At 47.9% G+C, this 20,216-nt stretch overlaps 1 protein-coding gene across 1 annotated transcript in view; it reads right to left on the bottom strand.

Annotated features, from left to right (window-relative positions):
- Nucleotides 1–7,364: 7,364 nt before the first annotated feature.
- Nucleotides 7,365–20,216, bottom strand: part of POLE2 (DNA polymerase epsilon 2, accessory subunit) — a 156,252-nt gene continuing 143,400 nt past the window's right edge. The window contains exons 18-19 of the mRNA XM_063947544.1: nucleotides 19,137–19,204; nucleotides 7,365–7,515 (exon numbers count right to left, since the gene is read on the bottom strand). Coding sequence (XP_063803614.1) covers nucleotides 7,497–7,515; nucleotides 19,137–19,204 — 87 coding nt within the window. The 3' untranslated portion in view covers nucleotides 7,365–7,496. The remainder of the gene's footprint in view (nucleotides 7,516–19,136; nucleotides 19,205–20,216) is intronic.

Below are 20,216 nucleotides of genomic sequence, written 5' to 3' on the forward strand. Positions count from 1 at the left end.
AGAAAATGGACAGGGCCGAAACCTGGACCTTCACAGATCCCAACCGCAGGCCCATATCCACACCTGCTTGCAGGAAGAGGAGAAAACGTCCCAGTCGAAACTCCACCACAAGAAATTTCTTGGATTCATACCAAGAGACATATTTCTTCCAAATACGATGGTAATGTTTAGACGTTACCACTTTCCTAGCCTGTATTAGGGTAGGAATGACCTTCTTCGGAATGCCCTTCCGAGCAAGTATCAGGCGCTCAACTTCCATGCCGTCAAGCGTACCGCGGTAAGTCTTGATAGGCGAACGGCCCCTGCTGTAGCAGGTCCTCCCGAAGAGGAAGAGGCCTCGGCTCCTCCTGCAAGAGATTCAGATGGTCCACGTACCAAGCCCGCCTTAGCCTGTCTGGAGCAATAAGGATCACTTGAACTTTTGTTCTCCTTACGAGCTTTAGAATGAGCTTGGAATGAGTGGAAGTGGTGGAAACACGTACACCGACTGGAACACCCACGGAGACACCAGGGCGTCCACTGACACTGCTTGTGGGTCCCTCGACCTGGAACAATATCGTTGAAGATTCTTGTTGAGACGAGAGGCCATCATGTCTATTTGGGGTAACCACCAAAAGTCTGTTATTTCATTGAACACCACCGGATGGAGACCTCACTCCCCTGGATGGAGATCGTGTCTGCTGAGGAAGTCTGCTTCCTAGTTGTCCACTCCCGGAATGAAGATTGCCGAGAGCGCCAATGCGTGCCTTTCTGCCCAGTAGATGATTCTTGTTACCTCTGCCATTGCAGCTCTGCTCTTCGTTCCACCCTGTCGGTTTATGTAAGCCACCATCGTTACATTGTCCGACTGTACTTGAATGGCCTGATTTTTTTAGAAGATGGGCCGCCTGAAGACCGTTGTAGACGGCTCTTCGTTCCAGGAGGTTGATTGGCTGGCCGGCCTCCAAACTTGACCAGCTTCCTTGGAAGGTTTCCCCCTGAGTGACTGCACCCCAGCCCCGGAGGCTCGCATCCGTGGTTAGAAGGACCCAGTCCTGAATCCCGAACCTGTGCCCCTCCAGAAGGTGCGGCAATTGGAGCCACCAGAGGAGTGAAATCCTGGCCTTTGGTGACAGACTAATCCTCTGGTGCACGTGGAGATGAGATCCTGACCACTTGTCCAGGAGATCCAGTGGGAAGGGCTGAGCATGGAACCTCCCATACTGGAGAGCCTCGTAAGAGGCTACCATCTTTCCCAAAAGGCGAATGAATTTATGAACCAACACCCGGGCTAGCTTCAGGACATCCCGGACCATTGTTTGTATCACCAACGCCTTTTCCTGCGGGAGAAACTCCCTCTGCACTTCTGTGTCAAGGATCATCTCCAGAAAAGACAACATCTGGGTTGGTTGCAAATGTGATTTTGGTAGGTTCAGAATCCAACCGTTGAGTCTGAGTAGTTGGGTTGTGAGAACAATGGACTGCAACAGCCTCTTCTTGGACGATGAATTTATTAGCAGATCGTCCAGATATGGAATGATGTTCACCCCTTGTTTGCGGAGAACCATCATCTCTGCCATCACCTTGGTGAAAACCCTTGGTGCTGTTGAGAGGCCGAATGGCAGGGCCTGTAACTGGAAATGACAGTCCAGCAATGCAAAACAGAGATAAGCCTGATGCGGCAGCCAAATCGGAATGTGGAGGTACGCATCCTTGATATCCAGGGATACCAGGAATTCCCCCTCTTCCAAACCTGATATCACCGCCCGGAGAGACTCCATTTTGAAGTTGAACTCCTTTAGGAAGGGGTTCAGTGATTTTAGGTTCAGAATGGGCCTGACTGAACCATCCGGTTTCGGTACCACGAAAAAGTTTGAATAGTAACCTGTGGTTTGCAGATGAGGAGGAACTGGCACAATGACCTGTGCCTCCACTAACTTCTGGACAGCCTCTTGTAGGACAGTTCTGTCTGCCAGCAGAACTGGCAAGCCTGATTTGAAAAATCGATGAGGGAGATTTTGAAATTCCAGCCTGTATCCCTTGGACACAATATCTATCACCCTGGGATCCAGGCTGGACGATACCCAGACGTGACTGAACTGTCTGAATCTCTCTCCCACTGGCTCCACCTCCAGGCCGCGCGGTCCACAGTCATGCGGAGGACTTTGGCGTACCTGAAACAGGCTTTTGTTCCTGGGAACCTGTGGCAGCAGGTTTCCTGGATTTAGCTCGACCTCCCCTAAAGAACGTAGTGGACGGTTTGGCCTTTCTAGGCTTGTTAGGCCGAAAGGACTGTGATGCTGATGAAGAAAAGGATTTCTTCGGAGCAGGTGCAGCTGAGGGAAGAAACGGAGACTTACCCGCTGTAGCCATGGATATCCACGCATCCAAAGCTTCCCCAAAGAGAGCCTGACCTGTGCAGGGTAGGGACTCCACGCTTTTCCTGGATTCCGCGTCGGCCGACCAATGGCACAGCCACAGTCCCCGACAAGCAGAAACAGACATGGAAGAGATTCCCGCAGCCATGGAACCCAGGTCTTTCATGGATTCTACCATAAAACCTGCTGAATCGTGAATGTTACGCAAAAACAATTCATCACCCTTATCCATCGTATCCAAATTCTCAAGTAAGGTGCCTGACCACTTTACTATAGCTTTCGCAATCCATGCACTAGTAATAGTGGGACGTAATATGGCCCCCGAAGCGGTGTACATTGATTTAAGTGTATTATAAATTTTGCGATCAGCCAGCTCCTTTAAAGCGGTAGATTCCAGAACAGGCAAAAGCATCTTTTTTGAGAGTCTGGACACAGATGCGTCAACAATTGGCGGGTTTTCCCATTTTTTCCTATCCTCAGGGAAATGGAACGCCACCTGGACCCTTTTAGGGATCTGGAATTTTTTCTCAGGGTTTTCGCATGCTTTCTCAAATATAGCATTTAATTCCTTTGACACAGGGAAGGTTAGCGAGGCTTTCTTATTTTCAGTAAAAAAAGCCTCCTCAACCTGCTCAGGTGTGGTATCATTAACATGCAACACATCCCTGATAGCCTCTATCATCAATTGCACCCCCTTTGCAAGAGAGGCGGACCCCCGCAACACATCCCCATTACCGTCTGTGGTGTCAGAATCGGTATCCTTGTTGTCTTGTGTGACATGAACAAGCGCACGTTTGTGGGGGTATATAGCAGGGCGACCTGAGATACCAGAATTGGGCCATACTGCCATAGAGTTCTATAATACCTGGGTTGCAGATTCAGTACTTGCAACCCTGTCTGAAATCTGAGAAATCCAAGATTTGATAGAGGACAACCACTCAGGTTCCTTTTGATAGAATCTGTGCTAAACCAGTGCTATCCTGATTACATGGAATGGGATCATCCTGGGAGGACATATCCTCTGCAACATATGACACAGTGTCCCTGGACATAGCTAAAGGAGACCACCAAACACTCCACACACACACAGGGGAGGGCAGACAGAGTTTCCCCCCCTAAGAATGGCAAGAGAGACAGAGATTGGAGCCAACCCCACACAGCGCTTCTAACCAAAGGGAGACCCCTTTTCAGCGCTGACCGTGCACCTTAATAGGATACACAGTCGTATTACAGCCTGCCCCCCCCCCCTTCTACAACCCACTTCACTTCAGTGGACACTTGTTACTTCACAGATTGGCTCCCTATTATCCTGGTTTTGGCACTCCGTCATTTGTCCACAGTGCAGCCAATTGATCTTCAGGAACCATACCTCCGCTGTGAGATAAATGCACCCCAGCTATTTACGGCACCTATACACCTGAATACCGCCGAGGAGACGAACGGATCTCCGCCGTGAGGTCATTACAGCACTGGCCATCAGCGGCTTTGCCGTTCTATATTGCCATCGCCAGCTAAACAGATCACGTTCTTTGCTGGGAGGTTCTCATTATATTACCATCTTATGGTCAATTGACGGCTGCTCTGACGGAGGTTTTGACACACCAGCGAGTTTGCTTTTCAACTACCACTGAGGCATCAACCAAAATTTCTATATCTACCTCGTGCAAATGCATACAGGACCCTGTAGTAAATTCCAGGAACCAGCACGGGGGTAATTATCTTTGCTTGTTTGCCTCTAACAATTTTATATCAGTTATTGTGGAGCCTTCTGTGGACATTTCATATATCACACTGGGACGCCAGTGTTAGAATCAATTGACACTCCATATGTAGAGAGCTTCTCTCTCAAGATAATACTTTTGCACTTTAGATACATTGTATGCTGTTCTAAACAGCACGTTTACAAATAGAGATACAGTGTTTCTGTTTACATACGTAAGAGGTAGAAACCTCAGATTTTTTAAAATTATTACTTATATTTACTGTTTGTCTTATGTGTCTGTGTTTACTATTAATTGTCTGATAAAATAATTTTGTTTCAAAAAGTCAAGCTTCATGGAGTCAATTATTCTCCCTGCTAGACTGCATTTAAGTGATCAATTAATTAATTCTAAGTGATTTCTGGAGCGCAGAGCATTTTTTCTTTGTTATAGCTAAAGGAGACCACCAAACACTCCACACACACACAGGGGAGGGCAGACAGAGTTTCCCCCCCTAAGAATGGCAAGAGAGACGGAGATTGGAGCCAACCCCCACACAGCGCTTCTAACCAAAGGGAGACCCCTTTTCAGCGCTGACTGTGCACCTTAATAGGATACACAGTCGTATTGCAGCCTGCCCCCCCCCCCCCCTTCTACAACCCCCTGGTACCGTTTACAGATAGCTGGAGTTGCTGTGGAGGGACCCGTTTTTTCCTGATCAGCGCTGTGCAGGCACTAAAATGGCGCTGAACGCTGCTGGGTCCGCTCTGAGGAGTAGCTCCACCCCCAAAACGGTGCTGTCTTCCCGCTCTTCATTGATTATACTGGCCTGAGGATTGAGTGCTGGCTGAGATCCTGGGACCCCGACAGGCTATTGGACCAGTGTTGGGTGTAACGCTGGCTCAGGGCGCCCCTCACAGCGCCGCACCATGTACCGCTGAGCCTTACGGAACCCAGTTATAATAATGCGCTCCTACCCTGCTGCCGCCATCTTCACACCGACCCCCCGCTTGCTACGGGGGTCAGTGTCTCACTCGCCACTGATTTTTCAGCTCTGTAAGAGGGTGGCAGCATGCTGCTGGGGCGAGCGATCCCCTGTGGCGGGTAATGATCTGACCCCTCAGGAGCTCAGTGTCCTGTCAGTGGAGTAAGTGGCTCAGACCTCGCAGGACGGACACTACTCCCCTCCTTAGTCCTATGCTGCAGGGTGGCTGTTGCCAGCAGCCTCCCTGTAAAATAAAAAAAACCTAACATTTTACTAGAAAAGCTCTGGAGAGCTCCCCTAGCTGTAACCGGCTCCTCCGGCCACATTTTCTAAACGGAGTCTGGTAGGAGGGGCATAGAGGGAGGAGCTAGCCCACACTCTCAAACTCTTAAAGTGCCAATGGCTCCTGGTGTACTCATCTATACTCCATGGTACTAATGTGGACCCCAGCATCCTCTAGGACGTAAGAATTTTTTTAAATTTTTTTACATTTTTTCGCCTGTTGAACTGGAACTTTTTAGCTGCGCTGCTTACCTACACTCAACGCTTCCTATGTATGTGCTTTTGATGTACTTGTGATGTACTTGTGATTAATGACCACAAACTACTTTTCTTATTGTTGCCAGCATGACATGCTTTATTGCTATATTTATGACACTGTGACATGAGCATTGTATGCGTCTTTGTACTTTGTTCTATTTCTGTGTTTTGTATGTTTTTTTTCTGTGTAAAAAAAATAAATAAATAAAAAGTTAAAAATAAAATTCTTGTTAACGCCTTTAGCGAGAAATCTGATTGGGGTAATAAGTTGAGTGGCCAAATTATTATGACAAGGTGGTTTTATGCAAAGTCGCTATTCCACAGACAATGCTAGAGTAGGATGTCTGACTGTATAAGAACGGAAAGGTGAAGGTATGCTAAGTTCATCACTTATTATGAAATGTGTAAATGACATGGATCTGATGGACTTTGAATGTGGATTGATTGTTGCCAGTCAAGGCAGCGGTTAGAGTATTAGTAAAACTGCTACAAGGGTGGGCAAAATACAGCCCGTGAGATGTTTGTGGTAGCCTTCCAAGCAATTGGATCTGTGTCACTTATAAGCTGTATACAGGACATAGGAGGGAAGTAGGGAGCAATGTTGGGAGAATGAGCAGCTCAAGCCTTTTTCCGGCTTATAGACGGATTTAAGCTGCACGAGCGGAAGACTGCCACGGTAACATTCAATGATGGGATTGTGTTCTTGACATCCAGCTCTAGCAAGAACAGTGATGAGGGTCAGCTTGTCCATTGACTTCCAAGTGTTGAGTCAAAGCAGGCACCTCTGGACACAGTGTAAAGCTGGGTACACATTTGTCCATTCCTCAGGAGATCAGTCTCCCGACTTACCAGTCAGTCTGACTTTGGACAAGTGTGTGCTCTCCACCAACTGATCTGTGCACCTGATCCTGGTTGTCAGGTCTCCTGATTTTTTAAACATACTTAAAAACCAGGAGACACAACCAGCTGACCAACTGCACAGTGTGTAGGCAGCCGAGAGCAAAGCTGGTGACCCGGAACCTGGGTCTGGGACTCCAGGTCGACAACAAAAGGGTCGACACGGACAAAAGGTCGACAGGAACAAGGTCGACATGAGTTTTTTATGTTTTTTTGGTGTAGTTTTCTTCGTAGAGTGACCGGGAACCCCAATTAGTGCACCGCTTCGCTCGCCATGCTTCGGGCATGGTGCCTTCGCTCCGCTACCGCTTCGCTCGGCACAGATTACCGTTCCAATCGTAGTCCACGTGGATCGTTAAATATGAAAAGGTTCCAAAAAAGAAAAAAAATTGTGAAAAACTCATGTCGACCGTTCTCCATGTCGACCTTGTTCCTGTCGACCTTTGTCCATGTCGACCTAAGGTGTGTCGACCAATTGGCGTCGACCTAAGGTGTGTCAACCTTTTTGTTGTCGACCTGGAGTCCGGATACCCCGGAACCTTTAGTCAGACGCAGTGCCAGATCCCTGCACTGTCTGCCAAAGCAGCAAGCATAGTTCCTGGCGTGGAGTTTGTATCTTTTCTCCAAATTTGCATGGGTTTCCTCCCATACTCCAAAAACATACTGGAAGGTTAATAGGCTGCTGACAAGTCTACACTACATACTGTAAATAACTGTTAATAAACATCTGTGCAGCATTGGCTCCTAGTCAATGAATATTGGTTTAGCCAACAGAATGACAACAGATGCCCTTTAAATGGGATTACTATGCACATAACAGTCAATGTAAATGAGTCCTGTAAGTATCATGATATTTTATATCGAGTAGGAAGCTGGCACAATAAATACGGTACTATTTTTATTATAAAACATGTAAATTTAACAAAGTATATAATACATACAAAACATATATAAAAACTTTTTACAGCAAGAGGTTTGAATACTCTCAGATGATCACGATTTATCTTCATATTCAATTCAAACATTCTGCAGTTTGCTGAAATACAAAACAGACATTATTTCATATCATATACACTTACTACAGTAACTTCCTATTGTAAAGCGCAATGGAACTTGCTGGGCTATATAAGAAACATAAGAAACTGTCAGTAACGCCTTCTAATGTTTGTGCATTATGGATACCATGTAAGCATACAGTACCTGTTGTATGCCTAGTTCTTCAAATCTTTGCTATATAATATTTTGTGTACTGCTATCTAAAATATACTGTACAATTAAAGGGTGTCACAAAGTACAATTAGCAAGAGCTAAAAGAAGATAATTCCTTTTATAGGGCACTCTTTAGGTAAAATATCTTTGATTAGCGATCATAATTAATACATAAGTTTTATTGGTTTATTATTCTTTAAAAAATTGGGTTATATTAAAGGTTAGTCAGCCCGAATGTAATATATATAATAAGATTTTACTTACCGGTAAATCTATTTCTCGTAGTCCGTAGAGGATGCTGGGGACTTCGTAAGGACCATGGGGAGAGACGGGCTCCGCAGGAGACATGGGCACTTTAAGAAAGAATTTAGTTCCTGGTGTGCACTGGCTCCTCCCTCTCTGCCCCTCCTCCAGACCTCAGTTAGAGAACTGTGCCCAGAGGAGATGGACAGTACGAGGAAAGGATTTTTGTTAGTCTAAGGGCAAGATTCATACCAGCCACACCAATCACACCGTATAACTTGTGATAACAATCCAGTAAACAGTATGACAATAACGTTGCATCGGGCGTGAACTGATGCTATAATAACGTAACCCTTATTGAAGCAATAACTATATACAAGTATTGCAGAAGAAGTCCGCACTTGGGACGGGCGCCCAGCATCCACTACGGACTATGAGAAATAGATTTACTGGTAAGTAAAATATTATTTTCTCTAACGTCCTAGAGGATGCTGGGGACTCCGTAAGGACCATGGGATTATACCAAAGCTGCCAAACGGGCGGGAGAGTGCGGATGACTCTGCAGCACCGATTGAGCAAACATGAGGTCCTCCTCAGCCAGGGTATCAAACTTGTAGAACTTTGCAAAGGTGTTTGTACCCAACCAAGTAGCAGCTCGACACAGCTGTAGTGCCGAGACCCCTCGGGCAGCCGCCCAAGAAGAGCCCACTTTCCTAATGGAATGGGCCTTGACCGATTTTGGTAACGGCAAACCAGCCGTAGAATGCGCTTGCTGAATCGTGTTACAGATCCAGCGAGCCAGAGTCTGCTTTGAAGCAGGGCCGCCAAGCTTGTTGGCTGCATACAGAACAAACAGTGCTTCTGTTTTTCGGACTCTAGCCGTCCTGGCTACATAAATCTTCAAAGCCCTGACCACATCAAGGCACTCGGAATCCTCTAAGTCCCGTGTAGCCACAGGCACCACAATAGGTTGGTTCATATGAAAGGATGAAACCACTTTTGGCAGGAACTGAGGACGTGTTGGCAATTCCGCTCTATCCATATGGAAAACCAGATAGGGGCTTTTATGTGATAAAGCCGCTAATTCAGACGCTCGCCTAGCCGAAGCTAGGGCTAATAACATGACCACCTTCCAAGTGAGCTATTTCAACTCCACCGTTTTCAGTGGTTCAAACCAGTGTGACTTTAGGAAGTCCAAGACCACATTAAGGTCCCAAGGCGCCACCGGAGGCACAAACGGAGGCTGAATATGCAGTACTCCCTTAACAAAAGTCTGAACTTCTGGCTGAGAAGCAAATTCTTTTTGAAAGAAAATGGATAGGGCCGAAATCTGTACCTTAATGGAGCCTAATTTAAGGCCCAAATCCACTCCAGTTTGTAGGAAGTGAAGGAAACGGCCCAGATGGAATTCATCCCTGGCCTCACACCAAGAAACATATCTTCGCCATATACGGTGATAATGTTTTGCTGTTACTTCCTTCCTAGCCTTTATCAGCGTAGGGATAACCTCAACCGGAATACCTTTTTCCGCTAGGATCCGGCGTTCAACCGCCATGCCGTCAAACGCAGCCGCGGTAGGTCTTGGAACAGACAGGGTCCCTGTTGCAACAGGTCCTGCCTTAGAGGAAGAGGCCACGGATCTTCCGTGAGCATTTCCTGCAGATCTGGATACCAGGTCCGTCGTGGCCAATCTGGAACAACGAGGATTGTTCTCACTCCTTTTCTTCTTACTATTCTCAACACCTTGGGTATGAGAGGAAGAGGAGGAAATACATAGACGGACCGGAACCCCCACGGTGTTACAACCGCTACTGCCTGAGGGTCTCTGGACCTGGCGCAATACCTCTGTAGCATTTTGTTGAGGCGGGACGCCATCATGTCTATCTGTGGCAGTTCCCACCGACTCACAATCTGTGCGAAGACTTCTGGATGAAGTCCCCACTCTCCCGGGTGTAGGTCGTGTCTGCTGAGGAAGTCTGCTTCCCAGTTGTCCACTCCCGGAATGAACACTGCTGACAGTGCGCTTACATGATTCTCCGCCCAGCGAAGAATCCTGGTAGCTTCTGCCATTGCCGCTCTGCTCCTTGTGCCGCCTTGGCGGTTTACATGAGCCACTACGGTGATGTTGTCTGACTGGATCAGAACTGGTTGGTCGCGAAGTAAGGCCTCGGCTTGACGTAGGGCGTTGTATATGGCCTTTAGTTCCAGGATGTTGATGTGCAGACAAGTCTCTTGACTTGACCAAAGACCCTGGAAATTTCTTCCCTGTGTGACTGCTCCCCAACCTCGGAGGCTTGCGTCAGTGGTCACCAGGATCCAATCTTGAATGCCGAATCTGCGGCCCTCGAGAAGGTGAGCACTCTGCAGCCACCACAGGAGCGACACCCTGGCCCTGGGGGACAGGGTGATCAACCGATGCATCTGTAGATGTGATCCGGACCACTTGTCCAACAGATCCCATTGTAAAGTCCTCGCATGGAACCTGCCAAAGGGAATGGCCTCGTATGAGGCCACCATCTTTCCCAGGACTCGAGTGCAATGATGCACGACACCTGTCTTGATTTCAAAAGGTTCCTGACCAGAGTCATAAGTTCCTGGGCTTTTTCTATCGGAAGATAAACCCTTTTCTGGGTCGTGTCCAGAATCATGCCCAAGAAAGGCAGACGAGTCGTAGGAACCAACTGCGACTTTGGGATATTGAGAATCCAGCCGTGTTGTTGTAACACTTTCAGTGAAAGAGATACGCTGTTCAGCAACTGCTCTCTTGATCTCGCTTTTATGAGGAGATCGTCCAAGTACGGGATAATTGTGACACCCTGCTTGCGCAGGAGCACCATCATTTCCGCCATTACCTTGGTGAAAATCCTCGGAGCCGTTGAGAGACCAAACGGCAACGTCTGAAATTGGTAATGACAGTCCTGTACCGCAAATCTTAGGTACGCCTAATGAGGTGGATAAATGGGGACATGAAGGTACGCATCCTTTATGTCCAGTGACACCATAAAATCCCCCCCTTCCAGGCTGGTGATGACCGCTCTTAGCGACTCCATCTTGAACTTGAACCTCTTCAAGTATAGGTTCAGAGATTTTAAATTCAATATGGGTCTGACCGAACCGTCCGGTTTCGGAACCACAAACATGGTCGAATAATAACCCCTTCCCTATTGAAGGAGGGGAACCTCGACCACCACCTGCTGAAGATACAATTTTTGTATTGCATTTAACACTATCTCCCTCTCTAGGGGGGAAGACGGTAGGGCCGATTTGAAAAACTGGCGAGGAGGCACCTCTTCGAATTCCAGCTTGTAACCCTGAGACACAATTTCTCTTGCCCAGGGATCCACCTGGGAGTGAACCCACATGTAGCTGAAATTCCGAAGACGCGCCCCCACTGGCCCCGACTCCGCCAGTGGAGCCCCAGCGTCATGCGGTGGATTTTGCAGAGGCCGTGGAGGACTTCTGTTCCTGGGAACTAGCTGTATTGTGCAGCTTCTTTCCTCTGCCCCTCCCTCTGGCAAAAAAGGACGCACCTCGGACTTTCTTGTTTCTTTGTGAACGAAAGGACTGCATTTGATAATGCGGTGCTCTCTTAGGCTGTGAGGGAACATAAGGCAAAAAATGTGACTTTCCAGCCGTAGCTGTGGAGACCAGGTCCGAGAGACCTTCACCGAACAATTCCTCACCCCTGTAAGGTAAAACCTCCATATGTCGTTTAGAGTCGGCATCACCTGTCCATTGCAGAGTCCACAGGACCCTTCTGGCAGAAATCGACATAGCGTTTATTCCAGAACCCAGCAGACTAATGTCTCTTTGAGCATCTCTCATATAAAGGACAGCGACTTTAATATGCCCCAGGGTCAATAAAACAGTATCCCTATCTAGGGTATCAAACTCCTCTGATAAGGTATCAGTCCATGCCGCTACTGCACTATAGACCCAGGCCGACGCGATTGCCGGTCTGAGCAAGGTACCTGAATGTGTATAAATGGACTTCTGGGTACCCTCCTGTTTGCGATCAGCAGCATCCTTGAGGGTAGCCGTATCCTGGGACGGCAGGGCTACCTTTTTGGATAAGCGTGTTAAAGCTTTGTCCACCCTAGGGGAAGATTCCCATCGCAACCTGTCCGTTGGCGGGAAAGGATACGCCATAAGAATCCGTTTGGAAATCTGCAGGTTTTTTATCTGGAGATTCCCAAGCTTTTTCACATAACTCATTTAGTTCGTGTAAGGGGGGAAAAGTTACCTCAGGTTTCTTTCCCTTATACATATAAACCCTTGTGTCAGGGACAGGGGTTTCCTCTGTGATGTGCAAAACTTCCTTAATTGCTATAATCATATATCGGGAGTGATTTAGCCAACTTTGGCTGTAACTTTGCATCATCGTAATAGACATTGGAGTCAGAATCCATGTCGGTATCTGTGTCAACAATTTGGGATAGTGGGCGCTTATGAGACCCCGACGGTCCCTGCGACATAGGATCAGGCAAGGGTTGAGACCCTGCCTGTCCCAATGCATCAGCCTTGTCTAATCTTTTATGCAAGGAATTTACATTATCATTTAAAACCTTCCACATATCCATCCAATCAGGTGTCGGCGCCGTCGGCGGAGACACCACATTCATTTGCTCCCGCTCCTCTCCCACATAGCCTTCCACATCAGACATGTCGACACAAGCGTACCGACACACCACACACACAGGGAATGTCCTTTCTGAAGACAGTTCCCCCACGAAGCCCTTTGGAGAGACAGAGAGAGTATGCCAGCACACACCCCAGCGCTATATAACCCAGGAATAACACAATAACTTAATGTTAACCCAGTAGCTGCTGTTTATATACTGAAAATAAAAAACCTAACAAAAAAACTCTCTCTCATCAAACTCAGGAGAGCTCACTGAAAAGCACCCAGCTCCTCTGGGCATAGAATCAAACTGAGGTCTGGAGGAGGGGCAGAGAGGGAGGAGCCAGTGCACACCAGGAACTAAATTCTTTCTTAAAGTGCCCATGTCTCCTGCGGAGCCCGTCTCTCCCCATGGTCCTTACGAAGTCCCCAGCATCCTCTAGGACGTTAGAGAAATGAAGTTAAGTATTTTCATTATCGTAAATCGTGGCATGGTGAGCATATAAAATAATAATTCTCATATGCACAAATAGCAGAAAAAGATAAATTAGCACACAGGGTGGGTTTCTTAACTGCACCTATTACCACAGATTAAGAGTTACACTGGTTCTCCATACGTTCATACCAGAATACAGTGCAGGAATGATCTCCTGCTATTTGGTATGATCCCCACTTTACACTTCCATAAATGTGCGCAGCAGATCTATGATCCCTGTAATTGTGGGATCCGCAACTTTATTTTGCATATTGTTCCATGCAAATCATTACACGTGAAAGTGTTCACAAAGCACTTGCCTGAATACACTCTAAGTGGGGAATTCAATAAGCATAATGGGTTAATTGAAGCAGCGGGGCTATTCAATTAGTCTCGAAGGCAACCCGCAGGCTGCAGTTAGTGTGTATTTTTGTTTGGCTTTTCGAGCCTGAATACGCCAGAAAAGAAATCCCTATTAAATAGCCTGTTTCTGCTGCGGGGTACACTGGGCTCCACAAGGATTGGACAATGGGGTGTAGAGTAGGATCTTGATCCGAGGCACCAACAGGCTCAAAGCTTTGACTGTTCCCAGAATGCACAGCGCCGCCTCCTCAATGACCCCGCCTCCCTGCACAGGAGCTCAGTTTTGTAAGTTGGTGCTGCAGTAAGCAGGCACTTAACAAGAGGGCTGCTCCGGGCAGTCCTAAAAAGAGCTTTTTGGTGAGAAAAAAGTGAAGACTTCAAGGGCAGCAGCGGTGGTAAATGTCAGGAGACATTCACTGCTGCTGCTCCAGCTCTCCCCAGCGGCGCTGTACATTCCCGAGCCCTGGTTGCCAGGTACCTACAGCGGAGGCTCCGGTTTTCTTCACGTTAGACACACACGGCTGGGGCTCTCCAGGATCACGTGGCCGCGCTTCGGGAGGTGGTAAGTGGGTCCCGCTTGCGGGACCCGGTCTTTATCGCGATCCGGCACGGTCAGTGGGAGGCGGGCCGCGCACGCTAGCGGTGGACACTGTGGCAGTACAGGCGATCCCACTAGATCACCAGGGCATGGGCTTAGACCTGAAGCCCCTCCCCCAGGGCGCCATTTCTAGCAAGTGTCCCCGCCCTGGAGCTGCATATCTGTCTTTTCCTCACTCCCTGTCAGTGTCTGCGGCGCCATTACTCCTCAGCTCACTGTTCCTGGGACTGCTTGGGCAAATCCTCCTATGTAAAGCCGCCTGGTTGTCAGCGCTGTGACTTTACATGACGCTTAAGTATTCTACCTGCCTTTTTTAGTCAGTGTTAGTAAGAAAGAGTGCACAAAGTCAGGGTTTCCTAGTACAATTACCCTGTGATATACATCCAGTTCTTACTGTATACTGTTATATCTATTGTTATATAGCTGTGTAAGCTAGTCCAGTGCAGTATTATTGTTAGTAATAACCTCTGCACTGTACAAACTGTGACTATTTGTGTGTGCATTTGATAGCGGAGTGTTGTCCATTTCGGGTCTTTCACTCAACTTGCTATCCCTATATTCTATAACCTGAGGAGGCTTGGTGCGTCAGGTTTTATCTAATATAGGATTTTCACAAAGATATACTGTATTACGTATTTTTCTCTGATTTAGTCACCATCTCTCTCCTTTATCTCTGCTAGTGCTGACTACACTGCGCAGGGGTTTGGGTTTAGAGGTATAGTGCTACTGATAATTGTACTGTGTTACCTCATACTGCAAGTTATATCATGTCTGCTTCTGAGGGTGACGGTTCTGGGGCTGAACACACTGCCGGTGTTGCTGAAGCCACATACCCATATGAGGAGAATATAGCAGCTGTGGGCTATGGTCCTGGGGGCTCCTTGCCCCCCAGTGGGACTGTGGCAACGGAGGCACATACTGACCCACCGTGGGCCGCTTTTTCCACGCTTCTGCATACGCTAGTTCATAAACTAACACCCCCTATGGCACCCCCAATGCCGGTACAACCGTACGTGGTCCCTGCAGCTAACCCGCCGTGGGCGGACGATTTATCTGCTCAATTAAAGAAGTTGAACCAGTCCCTGACTACTAAAAAGTCTGACCATCGCTCGCCTAAGTCCAAGGGGTCCTCTAAGCGAGCGCTTGTTTCCTCACAATCCACTGCTGTCACAAGACGGCACGTACACTGACCCCACAGGTTCTGACTCAGATACGGCTGTTGGGGAGGGTAGTTCACATGTGGATGTTCCTGATCTTTTGGAGGATATTAAGTTAATTCTACAGATTACGGATGATCCAGAGCCATCCGTCCCTACTAAGAAACCAGATAAGTTCAAGCGTCAGAAGGTGGTTAAACAAGTTTTACCTCACTCTGACCACCTAGTGGATATACGTCAGGAACCCTGGGAAAACCCGGGTACGAAGTTTGTGCCTCAAAAGAAGATGCTGGCTCGCTATCACCTCGTGCCAGAGCGGTCTAAGAATTGGGAAACGCCTCCTCCAGTGGACTCACATGTGGCTAGGATGGTGGTTTCCTCAGCTCTACCTGTCACTACAGTCACGTCTCTAAAAGAGCCTACGGATAAGCGTGTAAAGGGTTGTCTGAAAGCGATTTACACCCTCACAGGTGCTGCACAAAGGCCCACTATTGCAGCTACATGGGCTGCCGAGGCTATTGAAGCATGGGCCTTGGAGTTAGAAGCTAAAATCTCCTCTGACCATGCTAGACAATGTTTGACTTATATTGTCACAGCTTCTCGTTATATTAAAGAGGCGGCTTCTGATGCCGGTATCCTAGCAGCCAAGGCCTCTACTACGTCAGTCCTGGCTCGCCGGATACTGTGGCTGAGATCCTGGTCTGTGGATCTGGACTCTAGAAAAACCCTGGAGGTACTCCCTTTCAAGGGAGATATTCTGTTTGGGGAGGATTTAAATAAGATTGTGGCTGACTTGGCTACTGCCAAAACTGCCTGTCTGCCAAGTACTGCTCCTTCTGTGTCGAAGGCTAAAGGTACTTCCTTTCGCCCCTTTCGTCCTTCAGGTAAAGCAAAAGGTCAGGCGTACAACAAGCAGGCCCGCACTTCCAAACCTGGTAAGCCGAAGCCCAAAAGAGCCTGGGCTGCCCGTCAGCCAGCTGCCAAGACCGATAAGCCTGCCGCATGACGGGGCGGGCCTCCCCCTGGGGGATCCCAGGGTGGGGGGCCGGCTTCTAGGGTATACCCAGGAATGGTTGAAGACCACTTCAGATGCCTGGGTACGGGAAGTCGTCACTCGAGGTTATGCCATAGCCTTCAAAAACGGACCCCCTCATCGATTTTGCCAGACAGACGTCCCGTCGGACCAGGCAAACACACTGCATTCGGTGGTACAGACCCTCCTGGATACAGGAGTCGTAGTACAGGTGCCTCTTGCTCAGAGGGGCTGGGGGTACTATTCTCCGCTGTTTCTAGTCCCGAAACCGAATGGGTCTTCGCGGCCCATTCTCAACCTCAAGGCATTGAACCGGTTTGTGAAGGTTTCCAAGTTCCTTATGGAAACCCTTCGCTCTATAGTTCTGGCCTTGGAACCTGGGGACTACATGGTCTCCCTGGACATACAGGATGCTTACCTGCATATTCCTATAGCAGCGTCACATCAGCAATACCTGAGGTTCACTATTGGCAACCTTCATTACCAGTTTCGGACGTTACCTTTTGGTTTAACAACGGCTCCGCGAGTCTTCACCAAAGTAATGGCGGTGATGACGGTGGTACTCCGCCGTCAAGGGGTCAGGATACTGCCGTGCCTGGACGACTTGTTAATCCTGGCAAATTCCCCAGAACTTCTCCTGTGTCATCTGGATATGACGGTCCGGTTTCTACAAGCCCATGGGTGGCTCATCAACTGGAAGAAATCCTCTCTGATCCCTGCTCAGAGCATGGTGCACCTGGGAGCGCTATTGGACACTCACAACCAGCGGTTGTTCTTATCTCAGGAGAAAGTCCTGAAGCTTCAGGACAGGATTCGTTGCTTCCTTTCTCATCCGCAAGTGTCGATACATTCGGCAATGCAGGTGCTGGGCCTCTTGGTCTCAGCATTCGACATGGTGGGGTATGCTCCATTCCATTCTCGCCCCCTCCAGAGGCTGATTCTAGCCAAGTGGGACGGCCTGCCTCACCGGATCAGGTCTCAGATGATCTCACTGACTCCGGAGGTCCGTCTGTCGCTACTTTGGTGGCTCCGGGACCGACAGTTGTGCAGGGGCCGTCCATTCTGGATATCCAACTGGGTCCTGTTGACGACAGATGCCAGTCTAAGAGGTTGGGGCGCGGTGCTGGAGCAACACTCCCTTCAGGGTCGGTCGACCAAGGAGGAATCTCTCCTCTCGATCAACATTCTGGAATTGCGGGCGGTCTTCAATGCATTGAACCTGGCCCAGCATTTAATTCAGAACCATCCTGTTCAAGTACAGTCGGACAACGCCACCACAGTGGCTTACATAAATCATCAAGGCGGCACTCTAAGCCGTTTGGTGATGAAGGAAGTCTCACGGATTCTACGTTGGGCGGAACGCCATCTACCGGCCATCTCAGCAATATTCATTCCGGGAGTCCTGAATTGGGAAGCGGACTTTCTCAGTCGTGAGGACGTGCATGCCGGCGAGTGGAGCCTCCATCCAGAAGTGTTTCAACTCCTAGTGGAAAAGTGGGGTCTTCCAGACGTAGATCTGATGGCGTCTCGATACAATCACAAGGTTCCGGTCATCGGAGCAAGGACAAGGGATCCTCAAGCAGCATTCGTGGATGCGCTGGTGGTGCCGTGGAGGTTTCGGCTGCCGTACGTGTTCCCTCTGGTGTCACTCCTGCCCAGGGTAATTCGGAAGTTCAAGCAAGAAAAAGGAATTCTACTTCTCATAGCTCCAGCGTGGCCCAGACGTCACTGGTTCTCAGACCTGCAAGGCCTATCGTCAGAGCGTCCAATTCTACTTCCACAACGCCCAGACCTCCTCGTTCAGGTCCCTGTGTCTACCAGGACCTAACCCGGCTGTCTTTGACAGCGTGGCTCTTGAAGCTTCCGTCTTGAGGGCTAAGGGTTTTTCTGAAGAGGTCATTAAAAATAAGATTTTACTTACCGGTAAATCTATTTCTCGTAGTCCGTAGTGGATGCTGGGGACTCCGTAAGGACCATGGGGAATAGACGGGCTCCGCAGGAGACAGGGCACTTTAAGAAAGAATTTGGATTCTGGTGTGTTCTGGCTCCTCCCTCTATTTCCCTCCTCCAGACCTCAGTTAGAGAAACTGTGCCCGGAAGAGCTGACAGTACAAGGAAAGGATTTTGGAATCCAGGGCAAGACTCATACCAGTCACACCAATCATACCGTATCACTCGTGATAAAGTTACCCAGTTAACAGTATGAACAACAACGGAGCATCAGATCAACCCTGATGCAACCAAACATAACCCTTATTTAAGCAATAACTATATACAAGCATTGCAGAAGAAGTCCGCACTTAGGACGGGCGCCCAGCATCCACTACGGACTACGAGAAATAGATTTACCGGTAAGTAAAATCTTATTTTCTCTAACGTCCTAGTGAATGCTGGGGACTCCGTAAGGACCATGGGTATTATACCAAAGCTCCCATAACAGCTTGGTACAGGAAATTCCAGCTCATCTTATATTGTTTCATACTAGTAAAATAATAAAATCATTTCCTTCTGGCTCAAATTCCCATCCAGGCTCTCCTGTTTCACACAACATTCTGTATCACTGGTAAGCACCCAGTAAATATATGTAAAGTCTGGTCTGTGTAAATGGACACTCAAAATTCCTGCACCATCACAGAGCGGGGCAGGTATACTGTCAGGCACTGCAGCTGGCTAATCATCACTGGTATGTAAAGGACAAAAAAAAAAAGTGACTGGTTTTCCTGTAGTTACCCCTGTGGCCAATGGTTACTAGTCATTGCCGGGGAAAGGGTACAGTTACAGACACTTTACAGGATTGGTAAACAATAGGTTTTTTTTTCTGTGAATCTAAAACATTTCGCACTGTCCCCAAATTGGAGAAACACAATTTTTCTGGTCAACCAATTAGGGAGCAGATAACATTTACAACACTGTGCAATAAAATAACGTGACATTCTGTTCAGGGAAAGTAATGCTTACCTATCTTCAGCTGTTTTGCTAGATGGGTAATAAACCTTGAAGGAAAATCCACTTTTTGGAAATGAACCCTAAAGTAACAAACAAGGCAAAATGAGAAATGGAACTACAAGAATGATGTATAAACTCTTCAGTGCTCGCAGAAGTCAGACTTTAATGAGTTTGACACAGTTTCTGTCTCCTATCAGGCCATCCAACCCTCACTGTGTGACAGTAGAAAGATAGTGACTGCTTCTGACGGATTATTATCCAAGCATTCACATTGCCTTCGGTTCCATGCAGCAATGTCAGACTAATTGACCATTAAAACATAACACAACTATTTTATAAAATGTCAACTAACTTTTTAGACTTTACAGTGCTCTTAGCTCCTTTTCAATGGTTCTAATAATTCAATCAATATCTAGGAATACATTTTTCTACAAGTCAGATAATAATCCAAATAAAATCAGTCTAATTCTCACCATGCATGTGGGTAAATATGGTTGGCAGATGACTACGGGCCTGTGTATATCATTATCTTCAGACTTCAGTAATGCAGTAAAGAGCTCTAGTGCATGCTGCATGGAATCCGCCCACTTCTCCTGTGCACTGAACAGCCCAGAACTCATCCAGCTCAGTCACTCGTGTGTGGCTAAACTGGAATGTTTGGGATTGCCCACATTGTGTCGTCTGAACGGGTATGGTATGTTAGGTAGTTAAGACTTAGGTCGACAGTGTCTAGGTCGACCCCTATTGGTCGACAGTAAGTAGGTCGACATGGTTTCTTGGTCGACATGAGGATTTTTTAAAAACTTTTTTTGGTGTCGTTTTCTCCGTACAGTGACCGTGAACCCCAATTATTGCACCGTGTCCCCTCACATGGCTCACTCTGCTACCGCAGCGCTTGGCACTGCTTACCGTTCCCAATTGTAGTCCACATGGATCGTAAAGTATGAAAAAGTTCTAAAAATAAAAAAGTGGAAAACTCACGTCGACCTAGAACATGTCGACAGAGTCCCTGTCGACCTAGAAACCATGTTGACCAACAGTGGTTGACCTACTTACTGTCAACCTAAACACCGGATCCCCTTCTGAACACTG

The sequence above is a fragment of the Pseudophryne corroboree genome, chromosome 12, assembly GCF_028390025.1.
Source record: "Pseudophryne corroboree isolate aPseCor3 chromosome 12, aPseCor3.hap2, whole genome shotgun sequence".
Classification (NCBI taxonomy): Eukaryota; Metazoa; Chordata; class Amphibia; order Anura; family Myobatrachidae; genus Pseudophryne; species Pseudophryne corroboree.